Source organism: Hypanus sabinus, chromosome 14 (assembly GCF_030144855.1).
Source record: "Hypanus sabinus isolate sHypSab1 chromosome 14, sHypSab1.hap1, whole genome shotgun sequence".
NCBI classification, from domain to species: domain Eukaryota; kingdom Metazoa; phylum Chordata; class Chondrichthyes; order Myliobatiformes; family Dasyatidae; genus Hypanus; species Hypanus sabinus.
The window spans coordinates 99691527-99711094 of record NC_082719.1 but is presented as its reverse complement, the minus strand read 5'-3'; the positions used below and the strand labels follow the sequence as shown (position 1 = coordinate 99711094).

General features: G+C 41.9%; 1 protein-coding gene across 4 annotated transcripts in view; it reads right to left on the bottom strand.

The window, feature by feature from the left end:
• Positions 1-19568, bottom strand: part of LOC132405016 (coiled-coil domain-containing protein 68-like) — a 91321-nt gene that overhangs the window by 34830 nt on the left and 36923 nt on the right. For all 4 annotated transcript variants that reach the window (XM_059989709.1, XM_059989710.1, XM_059989707.1 and 1 more), the window contains exons 5-6: positions 11398-11523; positions 6911-7039 (exon numbers count right to left, since the gene is read on the bottom strand). In XM_059989709.1, coding sequence (XP_059845692.1) covers positions 6911-7039; positions 11398-11523 — 255 coding nt within the window. The remainder of the gene's footprint in view (positions 1-6910; positions 7040-11397; positions 11524-19568) is intronic.

Here is a 19568-nt window from a genome sequence, read left to right as displayed (position 1 = left end):
CGTTGCCGACCCCTGGCCTAGAGCCATCAAATGTTAAGCCTTTCAATTCTGAAATCATTCTTATGAACCTCCTTTGAATCCTTTGTAATATCAGCACATCCTTACTTAGATAAGGGTCCCAAAACTGCTCACAATACTCTAAGTGAGTCCTCACCAGTGCCTTAAAATGCCTCAACATTAGTTAGGTCAAGTCAAGTCAAGTTTATTGTCATTTAACTATGTGCAGGTATACTGTTAGATGAGAGAACGTTTCTCTAGACCAGGATGTAAGGCACAGAAGTACACACAACACACATGTAACACACATCCTTACTTTTATCTTCTAGTTACTTACTTGAACAATATTGGCTTATATATGCTTTTGAACTTCCTTCACAAGCTAGTTTAAGACAAATATTAATGGTTAAACCAGCCTATGTTAAAACAGAACTGATAATGTTAATGGTTAAACCAATTTTTGTAAAAACAAAACTGATAATGAATTTGATGTGATTGTACAAGCACTGGAAGAAATTAAACTACAAGTAGTTGTTTACATTTTTCTTCTTCTCAGCCTGCCACTCATCTTAAATAATACAAAATTAGATATTATACAAAACCATGTATTTGTGTCATGCATGGTTTGCTATCAAGGCCTATCTTCATTTGCTTGAAAGAACTGAATTGTCTTTTTCAGCCACCGTGTGGTTACAGTATTTTAGCTGTTAGACAGTTCCATGTTTTCATCGATGCTAATTACTGATAAAGATTAGCTTTATTTGACTTGTATGAATGGTATGCGAAACAAGCTTTTCACTGAATCTTGGTATGGTAGGCATCCATGGATATTGCATCCTAGCTGCCTAGGTACACAAGCCAGGGCAGTACGATATGGAGAGCAAGCTGTTGTCCATGTAGCAAACTCCCCCTCTGCACACATCTGATGAACCAAAATGAACAGCAGAGACCGATATAGTTTGCATATGTGACAATACTCAACTATTCCAATACCAATACCAAAATGTGGCTCCTCACAATTACTTGACATAGTTAAAGGTTAAAGGTTAGCTTTATTTGTCACATGTACATCAAAATGTACAGTGAAATACGTCATTTGTGTCAATGACCAACATAGTTCGTGGCTGTGCTGGGGCAGCTCACAAGTATCACCATGCCTCTGGCACCAATATAGGATGCCCTTAACTCACTAACCCTAACCCATTCATCTTTGGAATGCTGGAGAAAACTAGAGCACCCAGAGGAACCCACATAATCACTGGGAGAATGTAGAAACATAGAAACACTAGCTGATTGATTTTCCTTCAAAACTCCATTCTCCTGTTTTCTTCCCGTAACCTTTGATGCCCCAACTAATCAAGAACCTATCAACCTCCACTTTAAATTCAGGAGAATGAGGAGTGACCTTATTGAAACCTATCAAATGGTGAAAGGCCTTGACAGAGTGCATGTGGAAAGAGTTTTCCTATGGTTGTAGAGTCTAAGACCAGAGCACGCAGCCTTCTTGGGGGACACAGCCTCAGAATAGAAGGGTGTCCATTTAGAATGGAAATGAAGAGGAATTTCTTTAGCTAGAGAGTAGTGAATCTATGGAATTCTTTGCTGCAGGCAGCTGTGGAGGCTGTTGCACCATCAATAACCCTCGGGGACATGAGGCGAGAGATAGGCTTTTATTATCTGGAAGAGAGCACTATCAGCAGCAAGAGATGATCACACAACATCCTGGAGACTGAGGGAGGAGCAGTGCCTCCAATCGCCTTTATACAGGGGTCGCTGGGAGGAGCCACAGGAGCAGTCAGCAGGGGGGCGTGTCCAGACAGGTATATGTAGTTCACCACACTGGCCAAGTATTTATGTATATTTAAAGCAGAGGTTGATAGATTCTTGATTGGTTACGGCATGAAGGGATATGGGGAGAAGACAGGAGACTGGGGCTGAGAAGAAAATTGGATCAGTCATGATGAAATAGCAGAGCAGACTCGATGGGACAAATGGCCTAATTCTTCTCCTGTATCTTATGGTCTTAAATATACCCAATGACTTGGCCTCCACAGCTATCTGTGGCAACGACTTCTACAGTTTCACCACCCTCTAGCTAAATAAATTCCTCTTCATCTCTGCTCTAAAGGGATGTCCTTCAATTTTGAGCCTCTGCCCTCGGGTCTTAGACTGTATCGGAAAAGGAAACAACCTCGCCACGTCCATGGTGTCGCCACACTTCCAGAATCAGCATAACCTGATCCATATGTCTTTGGGGTGTGGGCACACCCAAGGAAACCCGTGTGGTCACAAGGAGAACATCTACATTATATATTGATAATGGAAACAACTGAACCTTTTGAACAGGTCTGCATGCTTTCTGCTGTCGTCTGACAGGAGTTTGTATGTTCTCCCCATGGCCGCATGGGGTTCCTGCAGGTGCTCCAATTCCCTTCCGCATTCCAAAGATATGCGGGGTCAGGTGAATGAGTGGCGCACATGCATTGTTGGTGCTGGAATCGTGACAGCACTTGCAGGCTCACGTGCTGTTGTGCTGGACCCCAGAACATTTTTCTCTGCTTCTGCAGAAATATGACCCAAAACGTGATCAGATCTTCTCTTAGGTCCTACTACTAGATAAAGAGAGCCCATTTGAACAAATACCACAAAAACATTATTCTTGTTCATTTACTTATTGAGAAAGATGATCCAATATTAGGTGCATTTGTCGGAAAATGTATGTGAACCTCTGGGGTAAGTGCCTTCTACAAAACTATTTGGAGTCAGGTGTTCCAATCACTGAGATGAGGTTGGAGGTGTGGGTTGTGGAGGTGCCCTGCCCTATAAAAATGACACACAAAGTCAGGCAACTGTCATGAAAGATGCAGAAACATAGAAACAGAAAACCTACTGCACAATACAAGCCCTTTGGCCCACAATGCTGTACTTATTTCAGAAATTACCAAGGATTACCCATAGCCCTCTATTTTTCTAAGCTCCCATGTACCTATCCAGGAGTCTCACAAAAGACCCTAACATATCCGCCACCACCACAGTTGCCGGAAGCCCATTCCACGCACTCACCACTCTCTGCATAAAAAACCTACCCCTGATATCTCCTCTGCACCTACTCCCCAGCACCTTAAACTTGTGCCCTCTTGTGCTAGCTATTTCAGCCCTGGGAAAAAGCCTCTGAATATCCACAGGATCAATGCTTCTCATTGTCTTATACACCTCTATCAGGTCAGCTCTCATCCTCCATTGCTCCAAGGAGAAAAGGCCAAATTCACTTATCCTATTCTCATAAGGCATGCTCCCCAATCCAGGCAACATCCTTGTAAATCTCCTCTGCACCCTTTCTGTGGTTTCCACATCCTTCCTGTAGTGAGGCAACCAGAACTGAGCACAGTTCTTCAAGTAGGGTAAGGAGGAATAGCCTAAAATTCCCCCAAACCGTTGTGCAGGGCTGACCAACGGTTACCGGAAATGTTTGGTTGAAGTTATTGCTGTACAAGGAGGTCACACCAGATACTGAAAGCAAAGGTTCACATACTTTTTCCAATAGATACATGTAATATTGGATCATTTATCTCAATAAATAAATGAACAAGTATAAAGTCTTTGTGGTATTTATTTAATTGGGTTCTCTTTATCTAGTTTTAGGAAATACGTGAAGAACTTACTACATTTATGTCACACTTGGATAGCAGTAGAAGGATCAGTTCGAGTCAGTATGGATTTATGAAGGGAAAATCATGCTTGACTAATCTTCTGGAGTTTTTTGAGGATGTAACTATGAAAATGGACAAGGGAGAGCCAGTGGATGTAGTGTACCTGGACTTCCAGAAAGCTTTTGATAAAGTCCTACATAGGAGATTAGTGGGCAAAATTAGGGCACATGGTATTGGGGGCAGAGTACTGACATGGATTGAAAATTGGCTGGTTGGCAGGAAACAAAGAGTAGCGATTAACGGGTCCCTTTCGGAATGGCAGGCTGTGACCAGTGGGGTACCACAAGGTTCAGTGCTGGGACTGCAGCTGTTTACAATATACATTAATGATTTAGATAAAGGGATTAAAAGTAACATTAGCAAATTTGCTGATGACACAAAGCTGGGTGGCAGTGTGAAATATCAGGAGGATGTTATGAGAATGCAGGGTGACTTGGACAGGTTGGGTGAGTGGGCAAATGTATGGCAGATGCAGTTTAATGTGGATAAATGTGAGGTTATCCACTTTGGTGGCAAGAACAGGAAGGCAGATTACTATCTAAAGGGAGTCAAGTTAGGAAAAGGGGAAGTACAACGAGATCTTGGTGTTCTTGTACATCAGTCAATGAAAGTAAGCATGCAGGTACAGCAGGCAGTGAAGAAAGCTAATGGCATGCTGGCCTTTATAACAAGAGGATTTGAGTATAGGAGTAAAGAGGTCCTTCTGCAGCTGTACAGGGCCCTGGTGAGACCCCACCTGGAGTATTGTGTGCAGTTTTGGTCTCTAAATTTAAGGAAGGACATTCTTGCTATTCAGGGAGTGCAGCGTAGGTTCACAAGGTTAATTCCCGGAATGGCGGGACTGTCATATGTTGAAAGATTGGAGCGACTGGGCTTGTATACACTGGAATTTAGAAGGATGAGAGGGGATCTGATTGAAATATATAAGATTATTAAGGGATTGGACACACTGGAGGCAGGAAGCATGTTCCCACTGATAGGTGAGTCCAGAACTAGAGGCCACAGTTTAAGAATAAGGGGTAGGCCATTTAAAACAGTGATGCAGAAAAACTTTTTCACCCAGAGAGTGGTGGATATGTGGAATGCACTGCCCCAGAAGGCAGTGGAGGCCAAGTCTCTGGATGCATTCAAGAGAGAGTTAGATAGAGCTCTTAAAGATAGTGGGGTCAAGGGATATGGGGAGAGGGCAGGAATGGGGTACTGATTGTGTATGATCAGCCATGATCACAGTGAATGGTGGTGCTGGCTAGAAGGGCCAAATGGCCTACTCCTGCACCTACTGTCTATTGTCTATTGTCATTTTTGGTGATATTTATGCAGAAGTTGAAAAAATTCTACAGGGTTCACAAACTTTCTAGCCCTACTGTATTTGTTTTGATGCAAAATTACTTCACTGTATGTTTCGGTGTACATGTGACAAATCTTTGTGATCTAATTGTTGATGTTTAAATCTACAGGAATGAGGTAGGTCACCTTGTGCCACAAAATTAACCTCTTGGCTTGAAATTTTGACTGTTCATTCATTTCCAAAGATGCCACTTGGCTTGCTGAGTTCCTCCAGCATACTGTGTGTGGTGCTCTGGATTTATGCATCTTCAGAATCTCTTGTGTTTAAACTTTAGGGATAATTGTTGATTTCAGGAAAGTGGAAGTAAAGTGAACAGTCTACATCAGGAGAACAGCAGTGGAGAGCCATCAGCTTTAAATTCCTGTATGTTAGCAGATCTGAAGATCTGCACATAGATACAATCATAAGGTAGGTGCACTAACATTTTTACATTCTTAGGAGGTTAAGGAGATTGACTTGTGTGGAAAACTCCAGCAAACTTTTATAGGTGTTCTATAAAAGTATGTATCTTGCTTGCCTGCATTGTGACCTGCTACATCAGTTGGAATGTGGACGAACTTAAGAAGCTGTAGAGAGTAGTGGACTTAGCCTGTCATGTTTGTAACTTGAAAACATTAAACTAATTCAAAGGAAAACACGGGAATCCGGGAGTGCAGATCTAACTTTGTCTTTAAGTGAGGCTGCATTTATCACGTGGTAGCGTGGTGATGTATTCATTTCACATATTTATATAGATTACTCAAATATTAGTTAAATATTGAATACACAATATAGTCCAATAATATTTCAATCAGTTGTATCCATAGGAGGCACTGCCTCAAGATGTCAATGTCCATCATTACAGATCCCCACAACCTGGGACATGCCACGTTTTCACAGCTGTTATTAGGTCAGAGGTACGGAAGCTTGAATTCCCCCACCACCAAGTTCAAGAACAGCTACTTCTCTTCATCCATTCAGTTCTTGAACCAACCAGCAGACCGCTAATCACTACAGTTTGACAACACTATGATCATTTTCCATTAAAATGGATTTGTTCTAATGTACTTTATTGTAAACGTTGTGTAGAATTTATGTTTAATTTATGTTTTTCTTGTGAATGCTACATATGTGAACTATTTACCTGTGAAGTTGCTGCAAGTAATTTTTAATTACACCTGTGCAAACAAGTACTTGTACAAACAGCACTGTGCAAAAGTCTTAGGCACATGTAAAAAATATGTAAAGCAAAGACGCTTTCAAAAATTATGAAATTAAAAGTTTTTAAATTTCAAAAAATTTACTATAGAGAACAGAAAACAGTAGAAAATTAAAATCAAATTTTGGTGTTGTCCACCTTTTGCCTTTAAAACTGCATTAGTTCTCTTAGGAACACTGTCATGCAGTTTTATAAAAAAAAATTGTCTGGTAGGTTGTTCTGGACATCTTGGAGAACTTGCCATATTTCTGCTGCAGACTTTGGATGTCTGGCTTGCTTCTGCCTCTCCAGGTAAAACCAGACAGCTTGATTGATGTTGAGATCAGGGCTCTCTGGATGTCATACCATCTGAAACAATATAAACAATCTAGGATGCCTGAGACTCTTCCACAGTACTGTGGAACAATAAACTCAAGACTTTGACTTTGATCTTGACCTTAATCAGTAATCTCCACACGAATCTTAACTCTGCCTGCTGAGATCAAAAGTTAAAAAGCAATTTTAAAGTGCTGAGTTTGACATAGACCTAGATGGCATTAGCATCTCATGAATAACAAAGCTGTTTTCTCATTATAAGTTTCATTTGCCAAACCTTAATGCAATCATGTACATGTCCCAAGTTAGTAATTTTTTTTTGTTCAGGCTCATTCATTCTACCTTTTCCATCCTTTCTATTCTCCTTTCCAGCTCCATCGCTCTGTTCTGTTTCTGCTGCAGTTTCACCTCAAGGTCATTGAAATTTTCGATACTTCTCTGCAACTTTTTCTCCTGCTCCTCCGCAAATGCCTAAAAGGGAAGCAAAGCAAGGGAAATTAAAGCAAAGTAGAGCAGAACAGAACAGAAACAAGCCATTTAGCCCATCTAGTCTATGCCAAATTGTTACTCTGACTAACCTGAATCAATATCTACAATACCTCTCCCATCCATGATATATCCAAAATTCTCTTAAATGTTGAAATTGAAATCCACCACTTCTGCTAACAGCTAATTCCACACTCTCACCACCCTCAGACTGAAGAGCTTCCCCTTCACATTTAACCTACGACCTCTAGTTCAAGACTCACCTAATCTTACTGGAGAAAAGCCTGCTTTGCATTTATCCTATCTACGCCTCTCACAATTCTGAATATCTCTGTCAAATCCTTCCTCACTCTTGAATGCTCCCAGGAAAAAAAAAGTCCTAACCTATTCAATTTTTTCCTATAATTCAAGACCTTAAGTCCTAGCAAGATCTCTGTATTGTTTCAAATTCATTGACTTCTACTGTATGTAACACCCTGGTAAAGGTTTCACTGCTAACGTAAAGGTCTTTCCATAACCCTAAATCAGCACTGGTCAAAGACTGTCAGAGTACCTGACCTTCTAACAATGATAGCTTTCTAACATCTGTATGGCTATTTTCCCTTCCCTTTGATCCACACTATAACACACAGAAGGGTCTGACTGGAGGCCAATCTGCCTCCAAATCTCTGCTGGGAACGAGACTAAAAGGAGATCAAGTAAAACCAGACAAAGCTGGAAAAACTGGTACCATTTATATAATTGTTTATTTGGGTGATACAGTGCAGAATAGGCTAACCAAACTGCACCACCCCAACAATCCCCGATAACCCCTATTTAACCCTATCCTAATCACTGAACAATTTACAATGACCAATTGCCCTACTCGATACATCTTTGAACTGTGGGAGGAAACAGGAGCACCAGGAGGAAGCCCGTGCATTCCACAGGAAGGATATGCACAGGTTCCTTACACACAGTATCTGAATTGAACTTCCAATTCCAACGCCGTGAGTTGCAATAGCTTTGTACTAACTGCTATGCTTCCATGGTGCCCTAAGTTATGATCATATTGAATGGCAGGGAGGTGCTGCTGTTTCCCTGTGTTCTTATTAGAAGATGAGACTACCTTTTCAGTAGATAGAACTGCAATCTCTGGAGTAGGTGACTACCGATAAAAGAGTGAAGAAATGTTATTATTGAAAGTGGAATAGGAATGGCAAGTGGAAAATGTGCCGTTTAATCAGATGCTGTTTGACCTGCTGAGTATTGTTTGGTTTTAATTTTAGATGCCCAACACCTGCAGCTTTGTAATTTTCATCAACTGAAGATAACCCATCTTCCATGTTGGATTGGACAGATTCCAGTCAATCTTATACTGGATAGAAGCGGGCAGGAAGAATCTTTGTGCACACTACCCACCCTGAAAACTGCTTTTTCCAAAAGTTCCCTTCTGGAAAGCTATATGGCTATTAAAACAAAAACTTTGCACCAACTTAAAAGACATTTTCCCCCAAGCAGTAAATCTGATCAATGCCCATACACCCACCTCCATCTACTACCCCCGTCATTGCACTGTAAACACTAAATAATGCTGTTTACATTGTATATACATGCTGATATATATTTATGTATAGTACTGTGCAAAAGTCTTAGACACACATATATATATAGAGTGAGGCATCTGTTAGTCTCGCGAGACCATGGATCTGTGCCTGGAAAGTCTTGTTGTGCCATCTTGGTGAGGCGATGCTGGAGTGTACTCGCCAGGGCGAAGGCCTGGGCAAGGTTGTATGGAAGACCAGCAGTTCCCCGTGCAGTGAATCTCCCCTCTCCACGCCACCGATGTTGTCCAAGGGAAGGACAAGGGCTGATATAGCTTGGCAACAGTGACGTTGCAGGAGTTGCCAGAAAGAGGTTGAAGGCAACGTCGGACTGCCTTAGGGACTCCAGCTCCGGATTTGTCCTCAGGGTTTACTCCCGAAGCCTTTCCCATAAGTGGGTATGGCCGCAAGGCAGCGGAGGTTTGAAATCAGAGCTTTCCCTCTCCTAGATGGACTGCCTTCCCAGGCTGACGAGCTCCATCTACCCGAAGCACTGGTTTTAAGGCACCAGGACCTGCATTTGCCCCTTCTCCTGTCAGTAGAAACAGTTCTACCCGGCTTACAGGCTAAGCCACACGAGAAGGCCAGGAGTTGGGCTGGGTTGTCAGAGGCTATTTGAGGCTCATGCCATTAGGAGCACTTTTAGGTAGTGGGAGCTTGTCCCCACTACCATTCCTCGGCTTGACAACCTTGGAACATATATATAGTTAGGGTGCATAAGACTTAGACCATAGAACCATAGAACACTGCAGCACAGTACAGGCCCTTCAACCCTCCATGTTGTGCCAACCCATACAATCCTTAAAAAAAAGTACTAAACCCACACTACGCCATAACCGTCTATTTTTCTTTCATCCATGTGCCTGTCCAAGAGGCTCTTAAATACCCCTAATGTTTTAGCCGCCACCACCATCCCTGGCAAGTATACTTTTTGCACAGTACTGTATTTGCAAACATAGAGCAGAGAGTGAGTTTGTAAATCTGGTGGGAGTAAAGGATGTTGAGAATAGTGAGCGTGGAGCACTGTGGGAAGGGTGCAGGACAGGTGACAGAGAAGGAGTGAAGGAATGCCAGGGAATGGGGTGCTGTGGGGGCAGACGCACCCAGCCCTGAGACACCAGGCAAGGTCATTTGATGCTTGATCATTACAGAATGATCCCTCTCCTAACCATGGTTCCTCTCTCCCTGCCCCCTTCCTTATTTCAGTCCACAATAGAGACTCATATTGGAATCAGGTTTATCATCACTCACGTATGTCATGAAATTTGTTTTTCCTTTGTGGCAGCAGTATACTGCAATATATAACATTACTACAGTACTATGCAAAAGTCTAGCACCAGTTTTTTATAATGCTGATCTTTGACCCTTACCCAGAAACATTGATAAAGAAAAGAAATCTATTGACACATGATTCCATCTGATAGAGAATATCAAAAGTCCTAGTTTTACCCATTCTTCCTACTCTTTCTAAGATATAGTATTCAGACTTTTACTTTTATTTTATTCAGAGATACAGCCCAGTAACAGGCCCTACCAGCCCAATGAACCCACTGTGCCCAAGTACACCATGTGACTAATTAACCATTTTGGTCCATACAATTTTGGAATATCAAAGGAAACCTGAGTTTTGGACCCATTACCTAAGAAAGGATATTCTGACATTGAAGAGGGTCCAGAGGAGGTTCAAAAACATTAATCCTAGGGGGAAAAAGGGTTAATGTATCAGGAGCATTTGATGGCTCAGAGCTTTTACTTGCTGGAGTTTAGAAGAATGCGGGGGGGGGGGGGGGAGGGATTTAATTGCAACCTGTCGAAAATTGAAAGGCCGAGATATAGAGCGGACATGAAGAGAATGTTTCCAACAGTGAGGGAATCTAGAACCAGAGGGCATAAGTCACAGAATAGAAGGACATCCCTTTAGAACAGAGATGAGGAGGAATTTCTTTAGTCAAAGGGTGGTGAATCTTTGGAATTCATTGCCATAGATAGCAATGGATGCCAAGTCACTGGCTACATTTTAAGCAGAGTTTGATAAGTTATTGAATAATAAGGGTGTCAATGGTCACAGGGCAAAGGCAGGAGAATGGTGTAGAGAGGGAAAATATACCAGCCATAATGGAATGGCGGAGCAGGCTTGTTGAGCCAAATGGCTTAATTCTACACTTAAGACTTATAGTCATGAGGACGAAACCCACGTGATCATGGGGAGAAATGTACAAACTCCAAACAGACAGTGGTAGTATTGACCATAAGACCATAATGCAAAGGAGCAGAATTAAGCCATGTTGCCCTTCGTGTTTGCTACACCTTCCATCAGGGTTAATTTACTATCCTTCTTAACCCCATTCTCCTGCCTTCACCCTGTAACGTTTGACACCCTGATTAATCAAGAATCTATCAACCTCTGCATTTAATATACCCAATGATTTGGCCTGTACAGCTGTCTGTGGCAATGGATTCCACAGATTCACTATCCTCTGGCTAAACTCTTCATCATCTCTGTTTCAAATGGACGTCCCTCAGTTTTGAGGTTGTGCTCTCTGGTCCCAGACTCACACACTATAAGAAGCATCATCTCCACATCCGTTCTATCTAGGCCAAGGGTTCTCAACCTTTTTTATGCCAAGGACCAATACCATTAAGCAAGGGGTCCATGGACCCCAGGTTGGGAACCCCTGCTCTAGGCCTTTCAATTGAACCCGGATCACTGGTGATGTAAAAGTGTTTTACTAACAGCTACACCACCATGCCATCCATTACCTGCAGTCTCTGCATCTCTTGCTCATGCTTCTGCTTCAGTTCATCCATTTGCTTCTGATAGTGCTTGTAGAGTTTCTGTGAAGCATTCCGAAGTGCCGCAGCACCTGCTTCCTGAGTGGCCTCCAACTGAAGACAAGATACATTTAAGAACATGAGTGGCGGCAAAACATTACATCACACATTCCTTTACGGGATTATAATGTAAACACGTTCAATCACCTCATAGCTAGGTGAAGGGTGTGAAAACTCAGAAGAGAAATGTTTTATATTATCTGGCTTCTTCTGCCAGCATCAACTACTTATACTGTACCTCCAAGAGGACCACAACCTTGTTGTGGCTTGCAGGCTTCGTTAGGAGATTGAGAAGATTTGGTATGTCATCAAAAACGCTCGAAAATTTCTACAGATGTACTGTGGAGAGCATTCTAACTGGCTACATCACCATCTGGTATTGGGAGCTACTGCATAGGATCGAAGTAAGCTGCAGAGAGTTGTAAAATTAATCAGCTCCATCATGGGCACAAGGCTTCACAGTACCCAAGGTGCCTCAGAGAGGTGGCTTCCATCATTAAGGACCACCATCACCCAGGTCATGCCTTCTTCTCATTGATACCATCAGGAAGGACGTGCAGAAGCTGAAGGCACATGATCAGTGATTCAGGAACAGCCTCTTCCCATCTGCTATCTGATCTCTGATAGGACGTTGAACGCATAAACACTACCTTGCTACTTTTTAAATTTCTATTTTTGTATTACTTATTTAATTTAACTATTTAATATACAAACATTTGTATATGTACTTACTGTAATTCACAGTTATTCTCTAATATTATTCATTGTACTATTGCCGCAAAGTCAACAAATTTCACAACATTTCCTCCAGGCCTCCAGGTTCGGGGGCTCAGCTCAGGGCTAACAACACTGACTGGTCAAACAAAACTGTTACAGAAACAGCAATGAAGATCCCTTCTATGTCTGTATTGTAAGGTATGAAAATCTCCAGCTCTAACATGATCCCACTTCCTGTCACATCTTCCCCTCTCCTCCCTTGTCTGCTTTTCACAAAGACCTCTCAGAATCAGAATCAGGTTTTTAATCAGTGACTTATATCATGAAATCTGTTTTTTTTTTTGTGGTTGCAGTACAGGGCCATGCATAAAAATGAATGAACTGTGCAACAGAGGAATAGCAGGAAAGAGTGAACAGTTTCAATTTTCTGGGTGTCAATATCTCTGAGGATCTATCCTGGACCCAACATATTGATGCAGCTACAAAGAAGGCATGATAGTGGCACATTTCATTAGGTGTTTGAGGAAATTTGGTATATCACCAAAGACACTCAACATATCTGTACAGATATACCATGGAGAGCATTCTAACTGGTTGCATCACAGTCTGGTAGAGAGGGGCGGGGTTGGTTACTACTGCATAGGATTGAAAGAAGCTGTGAGCTCAGTCGGCTCCACCATGGGCACAAGCCTCCATTGCATCCAGGACAACTTCTTTATTATGTATTGCAATGTACTGCTGTCATATAATAACAAATTTCACAACCTAGGCCAGTGACATTAAACCTGAATTTGGTTCTTGCATGATAAAAAAAACTCCTGACGTATTGATCTATCTCATCATGACCTTTGCACCTTATACGATTACCTGCACTGCACTTTCTCTGTAACTATATCACTTTATTCTGTATTCTGCTATTGGACTTCCACTTTTCACTCTGTAATACCTTGATGCACTCATGTATGGCATAATTGACCTGGACAGCATGCAAAGTAGGCTTTTCACTCTATCTCAGTACATTTGACTATAATAAACCAATTACTTAAGGGCAGTTTTTCCATAAATTCTACTGTATTTTTTATTTTCCTGTAAATGCCTGTAAAAAATGAATCTCAAGGTAATATATGGTGATATACTGTATACGTACTTTGATAATAAATTTACATTGAACTTTGAACCAATTTCCATAAATACTGCTTGACTAGCTGAGTTCTTAAAATAGTTCTGATTTTGCTGTAGTTAGTGTTCACTTCATTAATGGAAAAGGAATTCTTTTGTAGTTCTAGAATAGCTGTCTGCTAGCTACAACATAAATTTTACATAATTATATCCCACTACACAGATCACATTAAACTTCTTTGTGTGTGACGTGTTTTTCTGAGATAGGATAACAAGCTAAAACAACGGAAGATCTCTTTATTGCACCATTCTCCTAGAGAAAAATTACCTTATTTGTTCTACAAATGTGGTATTCTTCAACAAAAATCACAAGCGTCTTTGGAAATATTTTTTAAACTTCAGGCTTTTTTGTGGGTGGTGGGGTGGAGACACCTCTCTACCTGCTCCCATGGCTTTGCATGACCCTGATCGGGGGCTAAGCAGGTGCTACACTTGTCCAAGAGTGACCCGTAGGCTAGCAGAGTATAGGAGTGCCTCACACCTCCTTTGCTAGAGACCCACCCTGCCACCATAGTTCCTTGGCTAACCCGATTGCTGGCTCCTTTCCTTAACCTGACCACGATCTCAGATCCCTGACCTGATTGCAATCTCGGTTTCTTCATTTTGACTGCTTAATTGAACTTGATGTCAAACCCTTGCTCTGATCTCAGTCCAACCCTCATTAACAATTCCTGACTCTAACATATAGTCTGATGTAGGGTCCACAATCTCTGATCTAAACCTGAGTGCAGATCCCCATTACTGATTGATCGCCAGGCTTGAGTCACCAATCCCACTGTTGCAATTCCAGAAACTAATTGAAGGAAAAACACAGGAGCCAGGATACTTGTCCACTTAGTTTTTCTTTTCTTTTTTTTTAGTGAGGCACTCACATATGTTGGGTGGCAGGGTGGGTCTCTACCAAAGGAGGTGTGAGGCACTCCTATCTTCTGCTAGCCTACGGGTCACTCTTGGACAAGCATAGCACCTGCTTAGCCCCCGATCAGGGTCATGCAAAGCCATGGGAGCAGGTGGTGGATGGTTGTATGAGCAGCTGGTGCATATCCTGGTTATGTGACCACTGACGCTAGGCAGACAATCTTTGAAAAGTATTGATAATAGCTGGGGTCACCTGTCTTATAAACATAGAAAACCTACAGCACAATACAGGTCCTTCGGCCCACAAAGTTGTGCCGAACATGTCCCTACCTTAGAACTTACTAGGCTTACCTATAGCCCTCTATTTTACTAAGCTCCATGTACATATCTAAAAGCCTCTTAGAAGACCCTATCGTATCCGCCTCCATCACCATTGCCGGCAGCCCATTCTGCACACTCACCACTCTCTGAGTAAAAATCTTACCTCTGGCATCTCCTCTGTACCTACTCCCCAGCATCTTAAACCTGTGTCCTCTTGTAAAGACACTGTCTGGAAGAAGGCAATGGCAAGTAACTTCTGTAGAAAACTTTGCCAAGAGCCATGATAGCCCACATCATACGATAAGGCACATAACGATGATGATGACACCCACATATGACATGTTGCATAATGAAGTATACCATTCACGTACTTCTTACATTTAACCCATAATGAAACAAATGTTTAATCAAACAATATTTAAAGATTCAAAGTGTAATCAAAGAATGTATAAATTATACAGCTTTGCTCACAGGTAGCCACAAAGCAAGAAATCTGAAAGAACCCAATTAAAGAAAATAAAATGAAAGACCAACACCCGATGCCCAAGAGAAAAAGGTAAAAAAACTCAAATCATATAACCATATAACAATTACAGCATGGAAACAGGCCATCTCAGCCCTTCTAGTCTGTGTCAAATGCTTACTCTCACCTAGGCCCACTGGTCTACACTCAGCCCATTACTCTCCATTCCTTTCCTGTCCACATACCTATCCGATTTTACTTTAAGTGACAATATCAAACCTGCCTCCACCACTTCTACTAGAAGCTCGTTCCACACAGCTACTACTCTGTGAGTAAAGAAATTCCCCCTCATGTTACCCTTAAACTTTTAACCCCTAATTCTCAACTCATGTCCTCTTGTTTGAATCTCCCCTGCTCTCAATGGAAAAAGCCTATGCATGTCAACTCTATCTATCCCTCTCAAAATTTTAAATACCTCGATCAAATCCCCCCTCAACCTTCTACACTCCAAAGAATAAGGACTTAACTTGTTCAACCTTTCCCTGTAACTTAGGTGCTGAAACCCAGGTAGCATTCTAAGTAAATCTTCTCTGTACTCTCTCTATTTTGTTGACATCTTTCCTATAATTCAGTGACCAGAACTGTGCACAACACTCCAAATTCAGCCTTACCAATGCCTTGTACAATTTTAACATCACATGCCAACTCCTATACTCAATGCTCTGATTTATAAAGGCCAGCATACCAAAAGCTTTCTTTATCACCCTATCCACATGAGATTCCACCTTCAGGGAACTATGCACCATTATTCCTAGATCACTCTGTTCTACTGCATTCTTCAATGCCCTACCATTTACCATGTATGTCCTATTTGGATTATTCCTACTAAAATGTAGCACCTCACTCACTCAATCATGCAAACAATTGATGCGAACAAACGAACAACACTCCAAACAAAACTGAGTCCTCGGATTCGAACCCCTGGAGCAGCCCAGAGTAGGCCCAAATCCTCACTTATTAGATCATCATATTAGTGGGCACAGAGAACAGCAGTTGGGGCAGTTGACATAGCCTCAGCGCCATGGCAAGGTCCACTGCAGAGAACGAGCAAAATCAGCCCTTCTCTCAACCGACACCCTGTCTTTTCGGTTTATTCGGACCAGTGTTTAAATTGATTAAACAATAGAACAGCAAAAGGCTCTGGCACCCTGGAGAAGGAATGAACATCATGAAAAGTGAGCAAAATCAATCCTCACCTCTGATCTGGCCTAGTGTTTAAACTGTCTAAATAGCAGATCATAGCTCACTCTAGGATCTGATTGCTGCAAAGGGCTTGGGGCCTAGACCATGCCACCCAGTGACTCACTCTGGGCCCAGGTTTTGTCGCCCATCCCGAAGCCGCTCTCAAGCTCCTCAAATCAGCTTGGTGTCCCAAACGACCCAACCTCACATCTCGGTCAGTTATACAGACATTGGAACTCCACTGCTCCAAATTCTCCTCTCCGACTGGCTCATTCCATCTGCATTGATTCTCTAACACACCATTCCGCTAGCCATCAATCTCCTCCTCACTGTTTGCAGCAATAACTTAGTACAATTTACCCCAGAAAAGGAGCTTTTAGTGATGCATTTCTCACCTCTTGAACTACCAGTAAGCTGTTGCATGAGTTCAGTTGTGCCATTTTAACCAGAGGTATTTACAATACTACTCAAATGTTACTGAAAAATTAATTACACTACACCCACCACTGACCATCACTTCACCCTTTCCATCTTCCAATCCTGAACCTTGGAACTGAGTTGTACAATTACTACCTCCAGCACTCTCTTCAATGAAGCTCACTTTGAATACAAAGAAACGCAATCTGCTGATTTGTTTAACCAAATGTCTCATCAAAGTTCAAAGTAAATTTATTATCAAAGTACGTGCATAACATCATATACAACCATGAGGTTCATTTTCTTGTGGGTATAATCAATAAATCTATAGAATAATAAATCCATACCAAATCAGTGAAAGACCACACCACTTGGGCATTCAACCAATATACAAAAGACAACCAACTGTACAAGCTGAAAAATGAAGGAATAACTATAATAATTAAATAGGCAATAACTATTGTGAACATGAAATGAAGAGTCATTGAAAGTGAGTCCATAGATTGTGGAAACATTTCAATGTTGGGGTGACTGAAGTTAAGCCCTTTGGTTCAAGCATGATGGTTGAGGTGTGAGTCCTTCATTATAATATTAGACACCAACACAGATACAGTTATTAATACTGTAGCTTTGAACTGTTCTGAGTTTCTATTAGAAGCGATTGATTTGCTAGTGGCAAGAAAAGTTGAATATTTAGTCTGGCCTGTCAAGCTTGCTTCACCATTCGGTAAGAACATGATGCATCTGTGTGTGGCTCAGCTGCACCTACCTGCCTTTTCCCAAAACCCTTAACTTTCCTGCTTTATAAAAACATATCTATTGAAAGGTATCAGCACATTTATTCCTTTCCATAGATGCTACCTGACTTGCTGAGTTTCTCCAGCATTTTGTTTGCATTGCTGTGGATTTCCAGCATCTGCAGAATCTCTTGAGTTTATCTGTCGTAAATCTATTTAATGAGGTAGACTCTACTGCTTCTCTGGGTACAGAATTCCACAGACCCACTACTCTATGGGAAAAGCAGAGGTACAGATTTTAATATTCTTCCAAAGCTTGTAACCAAATGTAAATAATGAATATTGAATACTGCAAATGGTAACTGAAGAAAATGGATCTAGAAGAGGGCAGAACCCACAATCTTAACCTTCGGTCCAGATTTACTGGCATCTCTTTGTTTTTATTTACTTGTAAGAAGTCCAGTGGTTGATTTTAAACATTTCATGCTCCATTTTCATGCTTCTAAATGGTTCTGTCCCCATCTGGTATGGAGGGGCCAATTCCCCTTGCCAGAAGAAGCTGCCAAAGGCTGTAGACTTAATTAGCTCCATCGTGGGCAAAAGCTTCCCCACCATCAAGGACATCTTCAAAAGGCAGTATCTCCAAGAAGCTAACATCGATCTTGAAGAACTCTCACCATCCAGGACATGCTCTCTTTGCATTGCTACCACCAGGGAGGAGATACAGGGGTCTGAAGATGCACATTCACTCAACATTTTAGGAACAGCTTCTTCCCCTCTGCCGTCAAATTTCTGAACAGCCCAAGAATGCATGAACACTACCTCAATATTTTGCTCTCTTTCTGCACTACTTATATTTTTATGTTTTTACTGGGTGTTGGGGGTCCTTAATGCTGTCCCCAGTGCCCATGATGGAGATGGCTGAGTGTACAACACTCTGCAGCTTTTTTTAATCCTGTTCAGTGGCTCCTGTATAAAAGGTGGTGATGCGACCAGTTAGAATGTTTTCCACGGGGATACTACTCTCTGGCAGGGGAATCAGCACATTGAGACATTCAGTTCAAAGTTCCTTCACTGGTGCCAGCAATAAGCCATGGAACTCCCTCCCCAACAGCACCATACTTACAAGAAGTAGTGATTTAGGAAATTAATTCATCACCATCCACTCAAGGTTGATCTGTGTGATAAACGACATAGTGTGGGCAGCTAGAGACACTGCCGCAGAGTGGGAATGGCTGATACAAGAGATATTAGTTGCCTGTTCTGTCCTGTGGTAATCTGCTGAGTATTGTGGATATACTCTTTTGGATTCCCCCAGGATAGTCAGGAGTGTTGACTTCTTTATTTGGAGATACAGAGCAGTAACAGGCCTTCCTGGCCCATTTACACCCACGTGACCAATTAACCTACCAACCCATATGTCTTTGGAATGTGAAGGAAACCGGAACACCTGGAGGAAACCCGCCTGGTCACGGGGAGAACGCACTTATAGATAGCGGTTAGGATAGCGTAAGTGTTATGCTAACTGCTACAAACAACACTTTTCACTGTATATTTTAATGTACATGTGATAAATAAATCTGAATAAAGAATAAAAGGGCACGATTTTAAGATAATTGGAAGAAAGAATGGGGGAATGTCAGAGGTAGCTTTTTTTTTACACAGAGACTGGTGGGTGCGTGGAACATGCTGCCATAGGCGGAGTTAGAAGCAGATACTTTAGGGACATTTAAGAAACTCTTAGATAGGTGCATGGATGATAGAAGAATGGAGGGCTACTTTGGAGGGAAAGGCTAGATTGATTTTACTTACTGCCCATTATGCCACTGGCATTTAAGGCACCAATGAAGGTCCTCCATCTCTGTTACACTCAGATGTAGAAGGATTCTTCATTGCTTTTCCACAACAGTTTTGTTCGACCAGTCAGGGTTGTTAGCCCTGACCTGAACCCCCGAGCCTGGAGGACTGGTGGACCATTCTTAGTCTGGCCTCTACCCTTTGACCTGTTTGGCATGGGTGACTCGATCAAGAACCAAAGCACCTGACTCTAGCCAACATAGCTCTCACTGAGGAATGCAAGCCTTCAAACCCTACAACAAAGTTATGATCCTCTTGGAGGTAAATTAATCTTGGAATAGGTTAAAAGGTCAGCATAACATTGTGGG